The sequence below is a fragment of the Dermacentor albipictus genome, chromosome 2 (genome assembly GCF_038994185.2).
Source record: "Dermacentor albipictus isolate Rhodes 1998 colony chromosome 2, USDA_Dalb.pri_finalv2, whole genome shotgun sequence".
Taxonomy (NCBI): Eukaryota; Metazoa; Arthropoda; class Arachnida; order Ixodida; family Ixodidae; genus Dermacentor; species Dermacentor albipictus.
Window position 1 is genome coordinate 96,372,497 of NC_091822.1, and position 24,825 is coordinate 96,397,321.

Here is a 24,825-nt window from a genome sequence, read left to right on the forward strand (position 1 = left end):
ACGACAGAAGTCACTACAACCTTGCAGGTGCTGATGACGATACTACACATACATATTGCCCTCTCGTGGCAGCGCAAGATACCAGGGTGTAGCTTTACTACATTTTCACGGTTTGCAAGGTTTTTTTTTTTTTGCAAGTAAAATGTTTTTCATAAAATTTCAAGCAAGATTCATAAAATCATAAGCCTGCACGAAATTCATACATGTTACGGAAAATTTGGAAAAGTTGGCAGTATGCGTTCCCGTGCACAACCTTTATGTCACCTGGAAAGCTAGGTTGCACCTACCTGGACTCTGTAAGCACAAAAGAAAGGTGTTCATTCGTGTAGAACTGTACTAATGAACTCATGTGGCATCACTGCCACCACAACTATGGGGGCACAAACTCAATAAACAGGCCAATTCCAGCACAACCAAAAAAACAAAATGGTAACATGCTTTCTTCTTTTACTCTTCCACACTTTTTTTTTTCACAGCAAGCACAAGCAGCGAGGCAATAACAGCCTCCTTGTCTGAAGGAAAACAAAAGCTTTCATTCCTAAAAAACAGTATGCCAGTTTTCAGGCAAAAGAAAACAGCCACAGAAGCAGAAACTGTCAAGCCAGTCCAACTACACAAACAATTCTTCTAGACTGGAGCAACTCCTGACTGTCCCGCATTGGCGTACGAAACATCACACAGTCTTCTAGAAGTCCAACACGCACAGCTCAGCCAACAATTTTCATGAGATGTTGCTGAATCTAGACACAGGTTTGTTAGTGCACGAAGTGGACTGAGAAGGACGCATTAATGCTTTGTGCATCAGAGCGACACACAAAGCCCTCCTCAAACCCTCGATTTGCCAGCTGTCTTCAAGATCAGCTTAGGAGGCCTGATCGTTCCTTGGCATCGTATGAGCAGGTTTGCTTTGTGTGCAGCTGTGGTGGGGAACAGCGACGATCCCCGGCATAGTCAGTGGGACACGAGAGAGCCAGTGATGGTGAGTGACTAGGCAGCTGCGGGTTGTGGGCTCTGCTCCTGCTTGCTCTCGAGTGAGAATGGAGGGATCCGACAGTCGAACGTGAAGCCATCCTCGCGTTCCATTCGGAACGTGCCCCTGTGAGGTGAGAAATTAAAAGGCATTGCAAGACCATTCCTTGATGCATCAACATTGTGGGATTTGCGGTATACATGCCTCATAATCAGATTGTGGTTCTGGCAGATAAAACCCCAGAATTTAATTACGTATGCAGGGTGTGCACCGTGAGGGAAAACCAGAAGTTTTCAGAAGATTTGTAAATTCTGGAGAAAAAAACTTCATTTTCACACCCATTCCTTCATATCAGAAAAATTGGTACCTACAGTGGTTCTGGTAAAGCTAGTGGTATGCCAGAAGGAAGCAACGTTTTTAACTGAACCTACAAAATCAACAAATTAGTGAATGACCGATTTTCTTGATTGCAATTTTTCAGACGCCTTCGTGGCACCTCCATGTAACCCTCAGGCTTATAGTCAGACATTATTGGCGTGCGGGTGAGCACCGCTCGATGCCGGATGCATAGTAGTGCATTGGCTGCGTCCGGTTATGTCGTCTGTGCCAGTGCGTCAAACTATCTCTCATACTATAGACGCTGTTCTCGCCAGCATGATGTAAAGCACACATGTGCTCACACTATGTCAGACTACATTTAGCCCTATAAGAATGTCTGAAATTTCTGACACAGAAACTCTTCGCCGTTTGACGTTGGCTACCAAGCTTCTTGCTGTTCGGTACCATGTTTCTCGTTGGAAAAATTCACCACTGTCAGGAATTGGCACTGACTCCACCTTTGTAATCCTCGCAAATGTTTTCAAGGCTCATAAAGCACGATGTGTTGAATAATGCCAGTTTCAGAAAGTCAGCTTCTCTTCACTGCAGTACTGTCACGTGGTGAAGCATATGCTAAATATTGCGGCAAAGCATATTAAGAGTGGAAAGGGATAATTGTCGCGGGGCACAGTATGTGTTTCTTAATTGTACAAGTGTGCACCTGCCGTCTCCCTCCTAGTATGAGCCTAATAAGTGTACTGGCAGGCCTTCAGGTCTATTTTGGACGTGCCTGTGGCGATTTGAGCCTTTGGGGGCACCATAAAAGGCACACATTCTTTTCAGACTGCCCGATTTTTCTGACGTTATCGCAGCCCCTAGGAAGTCCGAAAAGTCAGGCATTGACTGTAACACATGACGGACACTGAGTCACTATGTGTAGCAAGGAAACTACAAAAGTAAAGGTGCACATCCTCCTGACGTGAGCGAGGTTTCACTTCACCGCTTCAGGCTGGCTTGAGATCAAGTGAAACAAACGTCTATTAAGTACCACTATTCTGAGCAATGAGTAGTTGCACAACATTACATATACATGATCTATTTAATGGTCTTCTTTTTCTAGAGAACAGCAAATCTAGCAAGATGAACTCCATGACAGCAAGTAGTTCTGACTTTTTCAGAACACACATTATTTCCACTACCTGTGACTAGCACATGCTTCACAGCATTTACTTTTCATTTCTTGGAAGGAAGAGGGCACAGCATCATTTGCACCAATTGAAGTGAGGACTTCTGGTATGAAATACCCCTGTCAAATGGGCAAGTTAAGTGCACTTACGGAGAGTGCACTTGGTTTTAAGCACACTTTCTCAAATCTAAACGTCGCAAGCTGAGTGTACTTGCAAAGTGTGCACTCCGGTCGGAGCGCGTTCACGAAACGCACTTTGCTGGTCAAGTGCATAGCCTCGTCGACAGCGGTTTCAACGATACAAAATGTAATGCAAAGAAAAAGAACACAGAAGTTAATTCTAGCTGTTGAACAGCTTTCAACAAAATAATCAGAGCATAACTCGCTGATATTCTGTTCTAGCAGGATCAAATGCCCCCTCATCGCACACCACCATCTTGTTCTGAATTGGCTAGGCATTCGTCTTGGCCAGCCTTGACTTGCAACACTCTCATAATAAAAATACTTTTGTTTCTTGTTGAGTAAATATAGATTACGATTGTTTATTGTTTGTTTTTTGTTTATAATACAACTAAAGCAATCGATTTTTAGAAGTTTTTTTTAATTTTAATCTACATCTTCAAAAAACATGGTTTTAGTCTGCTGCCATTTTTTTTTTTGTGAGTGCACTCTGTTTTCCCATATAGCACCGCATTGCCTAAAGTGTCACTCAAGGTCCTGAAGTGCACTCCCCATAAATGCACTTAACTTGCCCGCTTGACAGGGGTATTAAATGAGTACAAAAGTGATAGCTATGCAATGACACTGGCGATCGCATGGCCTGGCATTCCTCAGATCACCTTCAAGGGTGGGTACATTGTGTTGCGGAAATAATGCAGTGGTGACTGTACTGCTTCTCTAAGCAATTTGAAAATGCTGAAGCTCAGTAATTATGCACTAAAAACATGGAGAGGTATGCATACCACATGTGTCCACTGGGTGCTTGTAGGCTCACGTGACTGCTGTACTGAAATGCTGGTTGTGACTTTGACAGAATTGGCTCCTGCGAGAAATGAAGACTTCATTATGTTTAAGTCATCGTATTTACCAGACTCTAACACATGCCCAATTTTTGTAGGCTTAAAGTAAGAAAATAAAAACGCACCTACATGTAATACATCGATTCACGAAAAAGAAAGAAAAAATACAGCATGCCCTCCACGTTTGTAGTCAGAAAAAAACGAGATGTGCAGAATTCACCGTTACAGACAGGAATATTTTTAATGAGCTTTCATAATGAAAGCAGTGCATTGTCGTTTGTTTCATTGGCCACAGATAACAAGCACACAGGGGTGGTATTCTTAAGTGATCACTTTGATGAGATGAAGCGTTCATCACAACGCTTCATCTCATCGGACCTCGCTGCTTGCTTTGTCAACTTGTCTGATAGTGTGGTGATTTGGCTTGTCTTGTATGGTCTGATGTACGACTTTAGAAAAGTGAATGTACCTATGGCGTCAAATGTTTATAACAACTTTAAACACACAAAGTTCTGCTATTGAAAATCTAAAGCACCACTTTGGAAATGTCAGTGCACCTTTCGCATCAGAAGTTTATGAGAGCATTATACACATAAAGTTTCGGAATTGAAATCCATGCGCTCCGTAGATTCCACGGCTTCCGTGAGATGCTGCGATGAGCCCGCTTGCCATCAAAACGCCTTTGAAACTTTGTGCTCGGATGAAGCTCCTTGCATTATGTGACTCACGCCACGAAATCCAGCCCGAGTTCACAATGTTTGCGCCGTAATGTTTTTCGAGCGTTAAAAAAAAAAACCATTCTAAACAAAATCCAGAATGATTTCCGGCACAGAGGGTTGTTTTGGTCGGCGGTGCATGACAGCACGAAGAAATTTTGAAGGGGAGGGGGGGGGGGAATGAAACACCACAAGCACCCCCCCCCCCCTCCGGCTATGCCTCTGCTGGCAGGGACAGACCTGAGCACTTTTGCGTGAATTTCCTCATCAGACTTGTCAGCAGACAAGAGAGAGGAAAAAAACTTTGATTGTACAAGTTTGTTCAGTTCCAGAAACTTTTTCGTCAAGAAAGAATGGTCACATACCGTAAAAACCGGAATATAGGTCGAACTTTTTTTCAAGAAACCATCGCGAAAAGTCGACCCTCGACTTATATACCGGACATTGGCGGAAAAACTGCGGAAGTCTTGCAACAATGGGCGGATGAAGTAAACAGCCGCCATCGCCATCAGCAGCAGCGCGGCGTGGCGACATTTGTGGCACCGGCACTTTGCGTTTCCACTGTCGCAAAGTTATATTGATTAAAGGCTGCATTTTCATTTTGTTTCACAATGAGCGGAAGCCGACGTCAATTCACCGTCGCCTTCAAGAAAAAGGCGATTGAGTACGCGGAAGCCCACGGCAACCTGGCGGCACAGCGCGAACTTGGAGTATCCGAAAAGAGCATTCGGTAGTGACGGAGGCAAAAGCAATGTATTACAACTTGCAGCAACCAAAAGAAAATGTCATTTCGTGACCGGATCGCAGCGGACTGCAGAACTGTAAGGCAAGGTTGCGGAGTCCGTCCGAGAGCTGCGTGTAAGATCGCTGCCTGTTGTCGAATGCATTCGTTTAAAAGCGGTAGAGATCGCACGCGCCTATGGACTGGGCAGCGAGAAGCACTCGTCATCCGACTCTGATCAAAGATGTTGCTCTGATTCGGAGTAGCACTTGCGGACTTCGTGCCCTTCTGTGTACTGTACACCCGACGAATTTTTGACAGTATCGCGCGACCGTCGACCCGCGTGTTTGTCAGCACCATATCACGGCACGGAGCGGCGAAATAGCGAATGCGCGTATCTCGTTTGTTTCGCTGCTCAGCGCCGTTAATATGGTGTTGACAAGCACGCGGGTCGATGGTCGCGCGATACCGCTAAAAACTTGGCCAGGTGCACATGCGAGCAGCATTTAAATAAATACTGTCACCACTGTGCAACCCGCTGAGTCGCATTTGTTTATAGGTAAGGGTGTCATGTCTTTCGGCACTTTTGCCCCTGAAAAAGATTTTTTTCATTTTTTGAATTCGTTAGTTGGGGGATCGACCTATATTCTGGTCCGACTTATAGTCCGGTTTTTACGGTATTCCACAATCAGACATGAGCTGACGCCAATGCTGGCACATATGTGTGGTTAGCACTTAAGATATGAATATTTACCTTGAGTAAAAAAAGAAAAGGAATTGAAAAGTCACAGCGAAGAGACAGCTGCACGAGGTAAGGTTCGTAATTTTATGAGTGTCACACACACTTGGGAAAACATTAACAGATTTCACTCGATGACCATGAACTTACCGTCCCAACGCGAGCGAGCGCTTTGCACCGTGTCTAGGAAACTTGAGATTACACGACCGCCAACACTTGACATTTATGAACACAATGTGCATCAAGGCACCAAACGTCTCGGCTTGCGCTTTGCACTTGCGACAGAGAGATTACCTCTAGGATACGGCGTGCGGATGCGCGCACGAGGACGAGAAAGCAGACAGGCACGCGCTCTTAGCTCCCTCCTCTCCCCCCACCGCGTGCTTGATCAAGTTACTGTGCATTTACTCACTCCCTCTCTATCCTCCTCGCACAGAAGGAATTGTCAGCTCTCATGTTTCTCTGAGCATGTGCTTGTGGGCCATGCTCAGAGAAACTAGCCATACGGGCTCTAAGCACAAGCTAGAAAGGGCTGAAAACTTCATTAAATCAAAACAGTGTCAAGGAATTCCTTCACTAAATGGCATAAAAATACACAGTTTTCTATGCAACCAAGATTGGGATGTGAAAATACTAGTTTGTGACACTGCAAAATTTCATTCAACCAAGGTTCATGATGTAGAGTTTTGACTGTATTCATTGAAGCACCCAGTGTTGTCGGTGCCTTAAGGGAACCGAACTTTCCAGAATGTATCTTGAGATTATAGTGCCGATGGAAAAACTGTGCCTCACGATGATAAGAACAAGCATAATTTATTCTTTAGATAAGGAATTATATTTTCTTAAATCGGCACTGAAACTCGCGCATAAATGACAGGGGGGGGGGGGGTGACATTCTGCAGCAAAACATGTCCTCAGGCATTGAAAACCACGTTGATTATTACTGTTATAATGTGCAGGCCTCAGTAGGGTTCAAATGTTATAACAGTATAACAAGCCGGCCCCGATTCCAAGCTGACCCCCGAAAGTCCAAAATGAGGAAGAAAAAAAAACCTCAAATGTAGGTTGAACAAAAAAGCGAGGACAGTGCTCACAAAATGAAAACAGCAGTTATTGAAAATGAACATGCCGAACTTGTGCTATGTCATCATTGCTGCTGTGGTCCGGTAAATGCCATCCTTGTTCAGGCACACTTAAAAAGCATATTCCTTGTCCCCTCGAACGGCGGACATTTTTATCGTTGATGGCAAAGTCCCACCTGGCTTGAACGTTTGACAATGTCTCTGTGGCTAGCCCAACTTTTCGTTTAAAAGCAGTACTACAGTGGCATCGCCTGTTTGGTGCCATTACGATAATGCCACACCACATGCTGATGCAACACAGGTCAAAATGGCGAAGTCGTTCATGTACTTCAGTTCGCTACTGGCCCGGCTAGTAGCAGCTGTGATGCTGACTTCTCTAGATAGCACTAGCTATGCACCATATATATCAATGTTAATTAAAAACTGGCAAATTTTAAAAAAAATCCTCGAAACTAACCGGACCCTCGAGTTTGGTATATGATTATTTGAAAAAAACTATCGGCCTAGATTCAAATAAGTACGGTATTTATAAAGTTATAAAAATGTCTATTTGCTATTGTTGATAATTATTTCTATTTATCTGTGTATTTGTAATCTGCAAATAATTTTTTAGAAAAGTGGCGCAACCTGCATGCAAGGAAACGGAGCTATTGATTCATGGAGCGCCGCTTATCAGATCTTATCATGTAGATCTTATCAGACCTATACATTCTACACATTCATACATGCCACTTCAACAAATGCCAGTGAGGCTATTAGGCCTAATCAGTATTGCTTCATTGTGGCGAAGCAGTGCCAATTTTGTTGTGAGGCTCCCGATTCCAGAACCCTTGCCAGGGGGCACATGATGGTAACCTCAACAATGAAAAAGCCCCTGCTCTTTGCCATCGGTGCGACTGCAATCAACCTGCACAGCTCCAACGATGGCTATGTGCGAAGTGGTGATCGAGCCACATGATGCGCGGTCTGCGCTCTTGTCTGTTGCACAGACCAGGCTTTTGTGACCTCGTGATAACAAGCAAAACCCACAGGCCTGTAAAGCTAGAAAATCCCTTGTGTATTTTGGAGGAAAACAGGAAGTAAAGCTCTCTATGCCATAAAAATTTGCCATATAACAGAGGTCCACTGTTAAACTGAAAATATCGTCAGATATTTGGTACAATATAACTTCACTACTTCAGCTTTGGAGGGCAAAAAGCACTTGACTCTATTAAACATGTGTTCCATTGATAAAAAAAATATTTTACAGACCCTCTTACAGAATTGAGATGTAATCAGTGCAGGCACACTACAGTAACTTCATCAAACTGTACCCACTTCAACAGTAGTTTCGTTTTAAAAGTAGTAAAGTCAAATCTCCGACTAGCGGCCACTGAACATAATGTGTTTCGTATCCACATAAACCGTACCAGCTTATTGCATACATATCGGTCAACACGTAGTGTTTCCGCTTTTCATCACGAAAGGCAGCGCATCGTCCCCATCGGGTGGCCCGGCAGAACAAGCCTCAGAGATAAGAACAACGGCCTCCAATACGTGTGCCCTGTGCATTTGAGCATGAAGCCGCATTAGCATCAACATCATTTTGCCGCCGTGCCAGAGAGCGTTGTCAGAGACTCGTATCATGCCAAAGCTCGAATAAAAAAGATGCCGGGTGCTGAGCTTAGAAGAAAAATTAGACATTGTTCATGCTGTCGAACGCAACACGAAGAAGTCGACACTGGCACGCGACAGGGGTCTACCGCTGACTACGGTGCCGGTGTTACCAAAGTTTCAAGCGAGTTGTCAGAATTTCCAGAAGCCGTTGACGAATCCACAGTCGATGAGTTTGTGAGTGCAGATGATGGTGTCGTGACCACGGGAGGGCCCAAAAACGAAGATTACATTGCCGACATTGTACCGAGCCCAAGTGAAACTAGGCACAATGAGGAAAGACCGATGGTCCTTTGCCCACATCCTCCGAGGTGTGATTGGTGCACTCGCGCTAGTTCGGTGCTTCTGCACGAATGTGGAAGGTTGCAGCCTCAACTGTTCTGAGTCTAGACAATGTGGACAAGTGCGTGTGTTGCAGGCAGCGAAATTGACCAAGCAGAAGAAAATACAGGACTATTTCATGCGAAACTAAGCTAGTTTCATCAATGAAATAATATCATAAATGGTATGTGCTTTTATGACGTCCAATTCTTTAGCAGGCTTATATCGAATTATGCCCTATACCGAACTGATAGGCGTTTTTTTGCAAGTTCGATATAGCTGGGTTCGACTGTACTGCCATGTTCTTGCCCTTTTATCGCACTCTCTCTTAATTCTGTTTTTTACAGGTAAGTGGGTGATCTCATACTATTTCAGTTAAGCAGTACTATCATTTAGCACATACTTCTTCTGAGCTCAGGCCAACTACAGTTTAATGAGGTTTCGCCGCACTAAAATATTTTTGCATTGAAGCTACTGTATACGGAGTCGGCAGGGGATTTCTGAAAATCTTTTTAATATGAAAAGTTCATCAGTATGTTGTTCGTAGTAATGAGGTTTCACTGTATTTTGTATTTGAGCACCCCTAAAGAGAAGCATTTGTGGTTTGCTCACCTGCCCCACGACGCCCCGACCACGGACGGTTTCCAGGGTTCCCGATAAGCTAAAGATGCGCCAGTGGCGTTCCCGCAGCTGCACTGCTAGGTCTCCCAGGTTCTCCAGCCGGATGCAATATCGCCACTGCAGGCAATGGAATGATGGGAGCTATAGCAACTTTATGCGATTACCAGGCTCAAGGTGCATAAGGCAGAAAGCCAGTTTAGTCATAACCAAACTGATCACCTAGCACAGTCTTGATTTACAAGTCCTTACTGGAACAGTCCAACTCTGAACACAGTATGGTTGAAACAGCGAGTGGCCAAAGACAAAATGCCACAGGAAAAAGAATGGCCAGCTTTACAGAGAATTAAATAAGCATGCAAATCTCGAAGAGATTTTAGTATTGTACCAGGTGTGGCAATCAATTAGCATAATGAGATCACCTTTGGGGGTAAACACTGAAAGACAGGAACTGGAAAGAATGCACACACACACACGGTTGTAGTCCTTGTTCCCAAAAGTAAATCCATCAACGCACACAGCTTAATCTATCGAGGTTTCAGGCTCCAAAACGGAGCTAGAAATACAAGAGATGCCATAGAACAGGGCTCTGAAATCATTTTGAACAACCACAGCTCTTTAATGCGCGTCAAAATCTCAATATTCCAACCATTTCTGCCCCTCACCCTTGTCAAAATGCGACCACCATGGCTAGGAATTAAACCTGAATTACTTGCATTCACCAGAAAAACACTGTTGCTACAGAGTCATAGTTGTAGGTAAGGGTTCAGCATGGATTAAGAAATATACTTTAGCAGTACTCACTGTTGGGCTAGCCGGTGCATGTCGAACAGTAAATGTTTTAGTGTTAAAAAGATGGCCACACAAAAGGAAAGACATGAAGAGAGGAGGTTCACTCATCCTGCCTTCATGTCCTTTCTTTCGTGTGGTCGTGTCTTTGGCGCAAAACACATGTACTGTTCTGCATGTATTAAGAATGGCAGGAGAGCTAGTGCAAGCAGCTTGTAATGCATTCTCTTTCGTGTATGAAGCTCACGTTTATATGCTTTTCCAATTCGTGTCACCAGCCCAAAATTAAATGGGAAGCAAAGAGTAGGTAACAGACATCACCAAACAGAGCTATCACAACTGAAATTTACTTGACACAGAGCTACACTAGGCAAGAGATATAACAAGCATAACTGTTACAATGCACAAATGCCAGTAATTTTTTGAGATGCTATTCAATTTCCTTGTTTGTGACATCAACAAATGTGGTGCAAATGTAGCTATCACCTTGTTTTTGGATACCAAGTGCACTGAATATTTTGCTAATTTTTCCTCCGTGGCATGTACTACCTTTCGTATTCAATGCCCTTACAGCATCTGCCAAAAAAGTGCCATTTCGTCAACATGAATATTTCCAATGATGCAAGAACTGATCACAGTCTCGTTAGAAAAAGAGCCCTCGCAGAGGCACAGCACAGCACAGCAGAGCATTCAATATATCGAATGCACTCAGTATACATGTAGTACAGTATTATGCTTTTGCACGGGATTTCTGAGGGGATGTTACAACTGTCAGACATAGACAACAATTTGATACAACTGGATTCGACTGTCTAAAAGAAAGACCCAGTTCTGCAGGAAGTCTATGTCTGGTTCAGCCAGTAATCATGTGCTTAAACACAAGCCACGCATAATCTTGGCCTTGAAAGTTAAGTGTGCTACGAATTTCACCTGTCTCTTTCATATGTGACCAGTATTAAAACTGGACACCAACACAACTAGCATTTCTGTTTGCTTGTGGCGTCCACAAGAAACATTCACTGCTTCATGCATGGGCCCCAGAACGGCCAATGAACGATTGCAGAAAGTATTGTAAGTTTCTGTTCATTCAAAAGTGTGGATGCATGTTACCACACATTGCACATCGATACACCAGAAAAAACATGCTCCTCTATTCCAGCGACGTTAACAGATGATATTGCATTTCCTGCCGTTGTGGTTTTACTGAAAGTTTGCTACAAGATTTCATTTTTTGTCCTCTGTCATTGCATCATATGGTGTTTGTCTGGTTAGTTCAGTGTTTAGTTGCCGACAGATGGTACAACTAGTCCATGTCATTACAATAGCTCTTTTTCAAAGGCAAAGTTTACATGTAGCAGTTGTCTTTCATTTTTCATAGGGTGAACAAAGCGAGCAGACATGCCAAGTGTGTGACCGAACAATGTGCGCCAAAATGTATGAGCTTTTCAAAACTTGGCAACAACAAAGCACTGGTAAGTAAAAAATTTTATAAGGTCAGGCTAAAGATGCCTCACTTTGAACATGTATACTTCTTATGCACTCGTTCAGACTGTGTGGCTGAACGTGAATACACGCAGCTGAATGAAACAAATGTGGTGCAAGCACCTGGCTGCTGCCATTAGCAGACGACACGGGAAGGATGCTTCGGATGGGGTGCGTACGTGAGGAACCAGACAGGTTGTACATATGCGCAGTTTGAATCATGCTGGATAATTTGAAGTGCTGTCATCTAGAATAAGGGCCACTATGAACAGCTTTGTGAACCAACACTCAAAAGCCAAGTAGGGGATCCTGTCTATCTTACTCCCGTGTTCAAGGTGATCAACTGCACCATAGCTAACAATGGCAGAATTCAAATATTGTAGATACGCCCACGCTCTAAAGGGGGCCGAGCAGCAGTTTACAACTGCTTCCACTCAACTTCGCAAAGGTATACAAGTACACAGATCCACGACGTTAGTGATGTACACGTCGACGCACCCAGTAGACGGTACTGCTCTGTGCGACGCGGCAACCCATGTAGAAGGGAATGACAGTGACGCGGACGCCTTCGGTGGTCTCCCGGTGCACGTCCGACAGCTCTAGCCACGGGTGGTTCTTCTCCTGCCAAGCACGCAACGTGTCCTTGGCTGAGAAGGGAGGGTCTGCACAGCAGGAATAGAATGTGTGCTGTCAAGTGTGAAGGCCTACGGAACTGGGCAGCAGTGGAAAAATAAGAAATGTCTAGTCTGCCCGTATTTAATGACATCATGGAGCTTTAAGTCAACGTAGTCACAAAAGTACAACAGTAGAATGCAATTTGAACAAAAGCAGCAAGCCTGACATGCTTGCCCAAGATAACACTGCATGGGTTACAGCATCTTCAACAGAACATATTGTAGTAATTCTGCGTGTCTTTACTGCTTTACAATGATCCTGCGACATCTGTTATGAAAGGCGCGGAATGTGTCTAGTAACGGCACTTCTTCCATGAACCTTTTGTAACAAAAAAAACTTTTGAATGCACCTAGTATTATCAGATTTATTGGCAATCAAACGCTGCTCCTGCTTTTTTCTGTTTCACATCGATATAGCTGCATCATTATACCAACATGGAATATGCTTAGAACAGCAATTTTTAATGACCAGCCAAGTTTATTAACTACACTGAAAAAGTGTTGCGTGGCTTTTTTAAATTAAAGCATCCTTCAGTAAGAATTGGATTGAATACAACAAGCCTCAGAGGTGTGAACCCTCCTCAGCGTTCACTGAAGTAGGACAGCCTATTAACAAGGGATCCTTGTGCCAAAGCCTTATCTTGACGTCTGTCAAAGCCTGCCACCACGAGATTGATTTAAATCGTGCACTTTGTGCGTAGCACTGCAGTGTGACATAACAGACGCTCAAAACTTGGTTTCCCAGGATGTTACCGCTTTGCATAGTAAACGGTCATTAAGCATACTGCACAACCCAGCCTGTTTCAACAATGTTCCAGAACAGCGAAGAGGCTGCTTGCATCACATAACGGTGTCCAGAGTGTACAACAATACATAGCAGGTACAGCAGTTAATAGTTCGCTACTACAATAGCTGGATAGTGCATAGCATGCATCCCTCCACTACGCACCGATCAGTGTAATCTGTCCCACCCAGCACCAACCGTCACAGGTATGTCACAAAGTGCTTCATCATCCCACAATAGAAAGAGCTCCTCACCCTTGTCAGGTTCGCAGACAAGGAATTTGTCAAAGAGTTCATGATGCAAGGGCTGCTTCTCAGTGGACGTGTAAGGCAGGATGTCTTCATGGGCGACGTAATCCAGCCCTGCAGAAATTTTAATGCAGAGAAAATTAGGAAACAAACCGAGTTCGCAAGCAGCTGCAGGCACAGCTTATGACAAGAGCAAGCAGTCCAGCCTACGTTTCTGGTACAGGACATCGGGATGGGAGTAGGCGAATCTTGCGAGAATTGGCCAAAAACTGCACAGCTGCATACCCTGGCAGCTTGGTTTCAAGACTGAGCCAAGCTAGCACTAACCAAAACTAAAAGCTCCAACCTGTCTGTGCGATGTTAGCATGGTGAGATTAGTGTTGTGAATCCGCTGCCACTGACGAGCGGAATAAATTGCCTAATTCAATATTGAATGACCATAACTCTTCCAAGTTTAGCAGAAGCATTGTCAAAGCATCTATGCAGTCAACCACAAACTACCAGTTGATGTTCCTTTTACTCGCGATGTTTCTTGTTGCGTAAAGCTGCTGCATGATTAACCTAATTGTGTTGCTTGCATTACACCTGCTACTTTTTTGTTCTTATATTCATGTTAAATGCTCTTGTCCTGATGACATTTTTATTGCATAAATGACTATTGTTTATTACTGCTGATTGTTCCCCCCTTATCTGGTGCCACACTAGGGGCCTTAAGAGAAAATAGTTGATGATAATGATGCATAGCCTAGTTACCATGCCGCATAGATGCCAGGAGGCATGACCACTGTGACACTAGCATCCTTCCTGCGCAAAACGGCGCAGCTGCTGAAACTTACACTAACTGTTTCTCTCGCCGTGCAATGTAACAGTTTTTGAGAGGAAGAGATTCAGAGACCCTCTCCTGTTCTAGGCTGTATGGGTCAGGGGCCTCCATTTCATGCTCCAAGGGGTGGTTATCCAATAGCGGTATTTGTAGCATGATGTAGACATGCACAATCACAGTCGGCCAATAACACTTGGCTCTTTGCCAGACACAACACTGCTCATCTGTGAAGCTCTGTCACTTGTGTGCAAATTGCGCAGAACGTCTCTTCTGTTGCACACAAACAGAAACTGACTCAAAAAGCCATTAAGCGGATGTGACTCATCATCTGCTAACCAGAGTCATTTCAATCTGCTTTTTAAGTATATTTATTATTTTAAAAGACACCTGAAATAATGTTAATTGTAGAAACTAAAAGCTAAGATAGCATTTAACTTAAGCTCAGTTGCTTCAACCGAGATACTACAATGCATATCAACTCTCCATGTTCACGCACGAAGAAATACAAAATAGTTCATGCCATTCAGAGTTTCTTTATTAACGTAGATGCTAAGGCTCAGAAAAGAACAAGCGAGTCCAAATTTGAGGGTTATACTGACTTTGCTTTATACACTGTGACCTTTTGTTACGCCTTCTATTTCATGACATATTAGGATTGACAGTGTGTGCAAAGACACTACTCTTCTGTCGCACAGTTCTGTGTGGAACCAAATTTGATGCATCAGTTTTGTTTGACATGCAATTAAACATCGCCTATCAATAAAAGTATAAGTTGCTCTTTGTAACTAGTGAAGGAGTTCGCCTGAAGCCTAGTATGTGGACTACAAGAATTGCACGAGAAGCAGGCAATGCACATCACACTGTGAAAGGCCTCTGATCGCAGCCTCAATCTGTCATGCAGTGAAGGAGCACTGAATTGGGCCAACACTACTTGATGGAAATGGCCACGTTACACTCAGACTACATCACTACTATGGCTCTCATTACAGTACTTAACATGCATAACCCAAGCAAGCTAAACAAGACAATGCTAAGTATAGTACAGTAAAACCTTGTTAAACCGTACCCGCTTAAACAGTAGCTTCATTTTAAAACTAGTAAAGTCAAATCCCTGACTCAGCAGCCATTGAACATAATGCGTTTTGTATCCGTATAAACCGTACCAGCCTATAGCATACGTATCAGTTATCACATAGTGTATCCGCTTTTCGCCACCTGTCAGAACAAGCCTCAGAGTTCAGAACAACGGCCTCCAAGCACCCTGTGCATTTGCACGTAAAGCCACATCCACATCAACATCAACATAATTTCAATTTCGTGCAAGCAAGGACTCACTACATGCTGAAGCTCGGATAAAAAACACTGGGTGCTCATCATAGAAGAAAAATTTGACATCGTTTGTGCTTTCGAATGTGGCACGAAGAAGTCGGCAATTGCACGTGACAGGGATCTACTGCTGACTATGGTGTGTGGCATTTGAAATACGAAGAAGTTGCTCGGCAGCGCTGCTGCAACCGCGAGATGATGTCAGCTACGAGGTTCGACTTTTCATCATCGTTGCATCTGTTGCCCAAGTTTTGCCTAACGACAGTGACGAGGATGACACGGAAAGCGACAGCACGGGCACTTCGGGCTCAACAGTGGCAGAAGCTGCGTGTTACGTCGGCCTCATCAATGCAATCGTCACGATGAGAACAGCACCCCGTAATGAAAAAGGCGCCCCGCGACTTCTGCAGCCCTACTGCGCCCGTGCACGGAGAATATGCAATGCCAACGAGGAATCTGCCATGCGTGTGTTTGCCGAGAAGAGGGGGCTGGCTGAAAAGCTGACTCGCAAATTCAGTAAGTTTGAGGCCACTGTCATCACTGCTAGGCCGTGGTGGCATCAAACGAAAATAACAGGCTTTTGTCGTGCAAAGTGAATAAATACTGCACGTTTTTGCCCTTTCATCGTACTCTGTCCGAGTTACGTTTTTGCCAGGTAAGTGGGCGACCTTGTGCTCTTTCGGTTAAGCAGTACTACCATTTAGTACATACGTTTTCCGAGTTCTGGCCAACTACCACTTAACGAGGTTTCACTGTATCAGTGACGCAAAATAGCACTCTTTGAAAAGAAGCAAGTTCAACAAAATCAAAAATAAAATATGCCAAAGAAATTTTCGTGACCCAAGAGCATGGAAAGTTTTGTACTGGCTCACCTGGGATGGCATAGAGGGACCGACTGTTGTCCTGATTTCCTAGAAATGTCACTGCCTCCGTCTGTGTACGCTATGAGAAACGCAGAAAGAGAAACATTTCCACGTAGCAAACCATGCAATAGAAGACAGCATCTTCTCTACAAGCTCAACAGATGATGCACCACTGAGTGAAGAATGCAACCAAGCAATTGCAAACAGAAATGAATCAGAAAAGAGCCCCCTATTGGCAATTTGTCCTTCATAACTCTTCACACATCACCAGAATAGCACACACAAATTGTATGAGTTCAGATTCTAGGTGATAATATTCAGAGTGCTTAATAAATAGTTAAAATACTCAGTCAGTATGACAGTGAATAATCAGGGGCTAGAGGAATCAACTGCGAGTAAGGAATGTGTGAAACAGCATTGACCTAAAACTAGGCACACCAAGAGAACAACACAAGTTTCACAACATCCATCAAACTTCAAGCAACGTGCACTGATGTTACGCTATTTTCCATAAAGCTTTCCTCAAAGAGTCCCTGAAATGGTTTGGACAAATCTTCTAGACGCGTAGGGCATAGCTACAGTGAAACATTAGCGACACAATTTAAGTCAAGTGTGTCATTAAGAGAGCTACAGACAATCACAAGTTTCTCTCCTCTCTGGCCACACTTTTTCTCGACTTGTTCGTCGAGTGATCAGGGCTAAGCTCTGCCTTCATTAGCTCTGTGTTATGATGTGGCGTAGTTGTGTCTACTTCCGGTTTTCTTGGAGTCAGTGCGCGAAGCCTCGCCAACCTCTGTGCTTGCTACATGGCCGTCGATCCCCCGTGAGAGCTATCCAAGCAGCGAGCGTAGCGAGCATTCTGCCGCAGCACTGAGCATGTCCAGTACTATTCCAGTAACCGCAGGCAAGCTGAGTGTTTTGACGGATAGGCAGAGGAGTAGTCTATGTAAAATGAATCCCCTCCATACTACAACTGCTGTGATGAAGGGGCTCTAGCGTAAAAATAAGTGGCATGCACGGTACAGCCACCTGGTGGTGCAGAGCTTAACGAGCCAAACACAAAGCTACTATTGCTGTAACCAAATGTAAAACATTTTAAGCATTTAAAAAGACAATGTGCTCCCGTTTACACTCCTGCCACTCCTGCCAAAAATTTACACTAGCAGCAAAGTAGTATACACTTGGTTTCTGCCATATTAGCTCTGTGTTTTTCAGGTTGAGCTCTGTGCCACCAGGTGGCTGCACTGTGCAGGCTGTTTATGTTTGAACTCCGCTCATCCCATAAAACACTCAGTCCACTTGCACTTACCCTGCTTTACTCAAATACCGGACATGCTAAAGCTCTCTATTGTGGTAGTAATCCTCCGACGATAAATGATAGCCCCGAATGCATACATGCTGACACCAACTGGATACCGACAGCCACTCGACTCGCATGTTGCCTTGCAGAGGGACACAATGTCACAGCTTGACATGTCACCAATAGCTAGATTTGCAGCCCACACATAATGAGGGTGATTCATGGCACTCGCAAAAAGAAAGCTCCAGAGCAATGCTGATCACACAGCTCACGTCAACATGGACAATAATGTAACACAAGCAGACAACACTTGCTGTGCGCCAGAAGTGCTTGAGTGTAGTGTGTTATGATGAATTGTCGTTGTGTATTCTTTTTCTGTTACCTTTTTTTTTCATAGAAGCAAATTAACCAACATTCCAACTATTACGAGTAACGTTTGTTCACCATAATGTTGGAAAAAATATTGATGACGTGACCTGGGTAGCGAATCGCATAGCTCGACCGACTGATGTCAATTGGGCTAACTGCCTCAATTGAGAGGGGGCGGCGCCACTGTGATCGGTAGCGATGCACATATTTAAAGCCTTATAATAAATTACATGCATTGCACAGAGCATTTAAATGCGTCACTTATCAGAAGAACCTACACTAATGACTCAGTACATTCATACAAAATCATCAACATCATTAGAGGGTATCATGCAGTGATTATACTACACAATTTCTGGTGCCTGATAGCACGAACAGTGCACTCAAAAAAGGGATAACTGCTTTATCTACACTACACTGTCTTTAGGAATTATTTCATGTCCTCGCTGGAACACCTGGTACCTATGTACTATTTTGGTCAGCACATTATACCTCGGGCAAGCTTTCTTAACTGTCACTTCAATGTCTTTTTTTTTCCTCTGTAGCTGCAAAGATCCAATTCTTTGATGACTGCCGCTTGTGGTTGTGTTGTGTAAGAGTATTTCACATGGGAAGCTTATTCAAACCATCCAAACAAAGTGAAGCAGCTCACCACATAGGGGCAGTCTCTGGAGTCGATCAGCACCTGGTAGTAGGTGTGGGTCTTGCCCTTGACCTCACGACCAACATGGTTGAAACCATCACTGGCCTCCTCTGAGGTCCTGCAGGAAATGGCATGACAAGTGATAACATTCAGGCCTTTTAGGTGATCAGTGGCCAACCTATTTATGTAGAGAAAAGACGCTCGCGACAAACTGTCATTGAAATCGGGTTATGCAAAAGCATTCGGCCTCATGTTTCTGTGCCAGGCCAGATTGTCATTCCTCTTCTTGTTTCACAGCTCTGTGCACCTCCTCCTCAACAACACTAAGTTCTCGTCTCGAAGCCATTATGAAAATTGGCACACACAGCTGCTGTTGCTTTGTCGCTGTACAACATCATGCACATGCTAACAATCTAAATGTGTTAACCTTCACGTGTGAGGGAGAGTAAATTTGACAATTACCGTATTTATTCTAAAATAGGTCGAACAAGAATACGTCAAACCCTGTATGTTGAACTTGCAGAGAAATAAAATATAATAGTTAGAGTGTAGGTCAACTCATATCTTTTTAGAAAACCGAAAAACTCTGAACATGACGCACCTTATTTATTTTAAGTTCAGCTAGTAAATCTCACTAGTCAATGCCACAAGCTGCATCCTTGTCGGTACTGCCAGAGAAGCAGCCTTCTTTGGATGCTTCACAGGCATCCTCGGCACCCCAAATGACATTGTCCTTGTTTGCGTTGGATATGCAGCATTTCTGAAAGCCACTCTGGGTAATTTAGACAGACTTTATGGTGGGCGGGATGGAGGAACTCCAGTTAGCTCAGTACTTTTGCTAGTTTTCCTCACGAATATAGGTCAAGATTCCTTGGTCCCGAATATAGGTCCATAGCTCATTTTGGGCAACATATTCAAAGAAAAAAAAAGAACAAGAAAAAAAAGAAGGTCGACCTACATTCAAGTAAGTACGATATTCGCTCACTGCACGCCTGCATATGTGGTCTAATGGATAGAGCATCCTGATATTGTGCTCTGTGATTCTGGTTCGATACTCGCCACAGTCTGAAACCCAATTTCTTGTTTTAATTGAAGAGGCCTTACACAAGCCGAGACAGGAATGAACCTTCCTACGGCAAAGTGCCTGGTCAGAGGCAAAGAATGCTTTGCCTTAAAGCCACACTTGCACGCAAGGAAGCACATGACATCCAGGACCCACTGTTTCAGCAAAAGTGATTTTTTTGGTTCAGCAAGGTAATAAGGTTAGCCTCCCGTCATTATTATTCACATTTACTTGTAATTGTGCAGAATGTGCCCCACAATGCCAAAGTACAATGACAATTACAGTACCAATTCAATTTCAAAGCAGCAGCTGAGGTTTTGAAGCAACATGCAGCACAATTTGCAAGTTCCCAGACCAGTTTGCATGTAATGTTAATTTGGTAGAGACCCTGAGGCAATTCTAGCACTTTCAATAACTGAGATCAAAGGTCTGAGCTGCCCTCTGCCACCAGAGCTTCTTCAGTGACAGAAGTACAACACGCAGCTCCTTTGTGTGGCATGAAGTCAGCTTTGTACATGCACTCAGTGGGCTGAAAACTGTTGATGAAGGTTATAATTATATTGGTAAACGCACCTGTGACATGGCCCTCACTCCAGTTTTCTTCCAGTGTACACCAAGACACTTGCATGTTTTTTTTTTCTTTAAAAGACAGCTCCAGTGATTTCGTTGGGCAAAGGATCTGAACAAAAAATGTATGGCTACTTTGCTCATGTTCATCAAACAGCCTGACTGAGAATTGCACTACTGTTTTGATAGTTTTAAGGATTATTGTGCACACTCATGATTCGTGTTGCCAGCATGGCAGGAGTATGCAGACTGTTCTGCCAAAACTGGTGGACTGGAGTGGAACTTCAGGATACTGGATAACTCAAGAACCAACCTACCATACACACCTTATCACCTCCTCTGCACCTTGGCAGGGCTTGTGTTTGAATCACTGCCAATTTTAAGGATTTGCTCTATTACAAAAAGAGGTGATTGGCTGCAGTCTACTCCGAATCTGCCATTAGAGAAAATTTTTTCCAGGTTTCCTACCCATGATTATTGCTCCAAGTAGCCTAGAGCAAGCTCTGGGGAATTAGTGGGTGTGTCTCCCTTTTTTCCAAGCCAGTGCCATTTGCTTACACCCCATGTTGCAGTCTTCGCTCTACTTAAAAACCTGCAACTTGTCCACAAGACCAAAAAAAAAAAATGAAGGAAGGAAGGAGTCGGCTATCAGGAGAAGGTGCACGATTTCTGATCCCTACACAGTCCCACAGAAAAAAAGAGGTCAAATTATTACCCTCACTCACTCTGGGTTCTTTTTGCTGGGTACATCACGGTCATAAACCCTGGCCATCCATGGGAACAATGTGATTCCACGGTAGCCGAATATCCGGTGCAGGAAAAGCTGCCGAATATTCAAGGCCATGTTAGTAAAGTCAACATTGCAGCACTAAAGGATTACATCAGTCGCTCGATGTGACAGAATCTCTTATGTCCACAATCCGCTCTACCTCTTTTTGAGACAGTAAAACTTTATGCAGATGCACATAAGTCCCAGTGGAAATTATTGAAAGGCAACTCTAAATGCTTCTTAATTCAACAAATATAGATGCAAACAAAGTATAATACTTCAAATGCGCAAATTCATTCAGACCATTTTTAATCCTCAAAGGAAGACGGCTGCAAGTGCCCATCATTGACAAAAATGCGTAAACTGAATAGTCGCACTAAACCGAAGATGGAAGCAGTTTCTGATATGACTTATTGTTGCTGTGGGTAGTATCTGTGCTGTCTTCGCAACTTCAGAACACAGCCTACCCTAGCAATCACGATTTAATACCTGTGCCACACAGGCAAGGTTAATGCCATTAAAAGTTTAAGGCCTTAAGTTTCTTAATGCCATTATATTTCGATCGCTGCTACATGCACATACTTAATGACATTAATCGTTGCGGTGGCGATAGCTGCAGTGAAACGGTTAAGTTTGCTTGCCAATCGTGATACAATAAAAAACAGTTATCTAGGGAGCAGATGTTTAAGAAATGGCATGAAGAACATTAATCGGCGCATTGTACGTAGTTTACTTCAGGAATGTCATTGTTGCACCCAGCCGTAAACTGTTTGAAGCCAAAGCTAGCTCAAAGGCCAATCCATAGCGTATCCAAAGCATTGAAATTGGGAAAAATAGCGCTCACAGCTTCAAAGCTCTCCAACAGCGATCTTGAAGAATTTGACTGTGTGCTCCAGTTTGTATCGGCGAGAAATTTGAAGGCTTCAGTATGAGGCTAACAAGGCAAGGAGCCACCGCCGCACAATCGAACAGCTTCTCCTGGCTAAAGCACACATGATTAGTGCTCTAGCCATGAGTAGCGGCAAGATCACCTGCTGATTTCTACGAAAATAAAGAGCTCCGTTTAAAAAAGTGAAGAATATATTAGTTATTTTTATCTACAAGTTTGCTTAATATTGTGAGAATATGGTCACTACGGCCATGGCGGGGACATTGTAAACGAGAGTACGCATTCGACGGCCAAGTGAGTTGTAATAATTGTAAGAACCACGACCTACTGTACAGTAGGTAGTGGTAAGAACACACTATGCTACGAGAAAGAGCAACCTTATAAAGAAAATGAAGAATATATTAATTGTTCTTCACTAATAATTCGTTTAGTCACGTCAGAATATGGAGACATTGGGAATGAGAGCACGCATTTGACGGCAAAGTGAGTTACGAGAATGCACTACGTCACGAATGGCATTAAGCGTTAATGCCATTAAGCATGTCCGTGTGGCACCCCACGAATGACATTAAAGTTTAAGGCATTAGCCAGTTAATGTCATTTTCTGTGCCCGTGTGGCAGGGGTATAAATCCCAATCACTGGCAGCCGTGCATCACAACACAGCATTATTTTGACAACACACAGGACTGATTGCTGTATAGGGTTTCGTGGTGCAAGGGGCCAATAATGGCCAAAGAGTGCTAAAAGTAATGTTATAGTGTAGACAACGGTGTGGTCAATGTCAACGTGAACCGGCTGTATAGTGGACTAATGACATTCGCTGTAAAGTGCATAAAATATTTATGTAATAGAATACGATAATTATACATAGTGTGTACAGTGACGTGGTGGATGAAAATAAAATATATGCTACGTAGGGGTGATATACTAAAATGTGTCACTGTCAGTTTAACCACTTCTGCCTCATCAGAGCCTTTGGAAAGAGCCTGGAGGCGCGCGCAATCCAAAACGCCAGCATCGCAACAGCGGCCTGTGCTAAATCGTGCTACGATTTTCTTGGACTGACATCATGTAGTGTGGCACTTTCATTTGAAAAATCGAAAACTGATTTTGTACAACACGCAGGATTATTTTTACCATGGCGAGAAAGAGAAAATATATCCAAATTCTCATTCGCTTCCTATCGCGAAAAACCAACCATTTTCCCTTCGCATTCGCCGAAAGAAACGTACTACACGAGCTGAAAATCCAAAAACTTTCCTGCTGACACTGGGTAATAGAATCGAGCGAATCGGCTAAGAAATTATTCTTTTGGTTGCTTCCCCAACAACATTTAGGAACACCAAACATTTCGTATTTCAAAACGGCATACAAGAACAAGTCGGTGTGTCTATGTTAACAGCTTACCTGTCCGGTGTCGTATTTGCCTTCGAGTTTCGGCGTTTCCAAACGTCCCACTTCTGCGAGTCTGCAAAACAAAGTTATTTTATCAATGCAAGTAGTGCCTTCACAGCTTGACGTCTACACGGATACCAAGCTGTCACGGAAAAACACGTAGCCGACGAAGCACCACGTATCACCTGTTCAGCCTATCTCAAGCGTCTACTATAGGATCACCTGGTCGGCTCCGCAGAGGAGTCCCCACCGATGTTTTGAGTGCAGTGAACGTTACGCAGGTATTGCTTTTGAGCTCAAGAAACCTACCTTGTGTATTTTGCGTGAGAAGCGTGTTTCCACGGGTGGCAACAAACGAAAATTTGTTTGCAGGAGCCGGAAAATTTGGTGAAGACAGCGGCCATGTCGAATGTTGATGCCAACAATGCGGCTGCCGAGATCACACACGATGCTCGCATGATGCTCGTATATAGCTTCGCAAAAACAACAATTAATACGAAGTATAATAAATAAAAATTATGTCTAAATTTGATAATAAATGTTTATTTTACGTTACATCTATTGTGTCATAACGTGTTAAGCGCGTACGTCACTGAGGTTAAGAGCAGACGAGCGATAGCAAATGGCGCACTGCTGCTTGCTTCAGATCACGACCTACTGAACTACAGACCTGCACAGATCTCCCTCCTCCAGCACGCCTGGTCTAGTTCGCCCCTTTTGCCGCTAGGGAAAGAACGTACGAGCAGAGTGGCGCTAGTCATAACCTGTTCGCTGTCGTCTGCTTCTGCGATCTGTTCAGCGCTTGTCTTGCCATTTCGGCAGGCACAAAGCGCTTGTTTTGGCGGTAAATTAATAAATTCACAAATATACAAAAGAAGACATATTTGCGAATGCTTTGCGTTTGAATAGTGAAACTAGAAGAGGATGAGCGGTGCAAGAAATGTAAACAACGAGCGTAGGTGGCCGCTGCAATGCTAGATCAACGGCATAAATTTCGCTTTCCTAGCCTCCTTAAGAGACTGGAAAAATTGTTTAAAAAGATTCATAGGATAATCTAGCTTTCTTTAGTTGATTACAGACAGCCTAATGTCGTAGATGACATTAGGATTTACTACTGTGTGCCGTAGTGAAAGGAAGATGATCTGGTAAAAGTATAGTAAAAGTATTCACTAGTAAGTCCTCCACCCGATATGTGAAATAGTCTGATCGATTCTGTTTCAAGGGAAGGTGAGCATACCTTGTTTTTAATATCGTTGGATGTGTAGCTCAGTAGAAAGCTTGCAAAAAATTAAGCGATCCCAGTGCTTTAAAACGTGCTGCAGTGCCTAGGCCTTAAAAATCGTGTCACGGAACTCTTTTCAAACTGTAAAGCTAGCTTTTCCGCGTAGTACGGCGGCAGCATAACGGTGGTGCTGAAGATATGTACGCAGTGAAGCTGTGTGCGTAATTCACTTTTTGAACTCGTGACGCATTCACGGACAACTTTTAAGAGTTAAA

The 24,825-nt window shown here is 43.6% G+C and overlaps 1 protein-coding gene across 1 annotated transcript; it reads right to left on the reverse strand.

Annotated features, from left to right (window-relative positions):
• Nucleotides 1–430: 430 nt before the first annotated feature.
• LOC139056007 (polymerase delta-interacting protein 2-like) lies at nucleotides 431–23,793 on the reverse strand. Its single transcript, XM_070533771.1, has 10 exons — nucleotides 23,638–23,793; nucleotides 23,341–23,401; nucleotides 21,000–21,097; nucleotides 18,654–18,762; nucleotides 16,342–16,411; nucleotides 13,327–13,434; nucleotides 12,113–12,276; nucleotides 9,338–9,463; nucleotides 3,437–3,516; nucleotides 431–1,096 (listed from the first exon to the last, which is right to left on the reverse strand). Exons 1-10 carry the CDS (start codon nucleotides 23,784–23,786, stop codon nucleotides 988–990), a joined length of 1,074 nt encoding a protein of 357 aa, XP_070389872.1. The 5' UTR covers nucleotides 23,787–23,793; the 3' UTR covers nucleotides 431–987.
• Between the last annotated feature and the right edge of the window lie 1,032 nt (nucleotides 23,794–24,825).

What these genes read in the sequence shown, in the direction of transcription:
- LOC139056007 (XM_070533771.1), bottom strand. Translation starts at nt 23,786, where the DNA reads ATGCGAGCATCGTGTGTGATCTCGGCAGCCGCATTGTTGGCATCAACA. An exon ending in GCAAATACGACACCGGACAG is followed by an intron (nt 21,098 to 23,340) that starts GTAAGCTGTTAA and finishes AATATTCGGCAG; the next exon opens with CTTTTCCTGCACCGGATATT. An exon ending in AGAGCAGTACCGTCTACTGG is followed by an intron (nt 9,464 to 12,112) that starts GTGCGTCGACGT and finishes CATTGCCTGCAG; the next exon opens with TGGCGATATTGCATCCGGCT.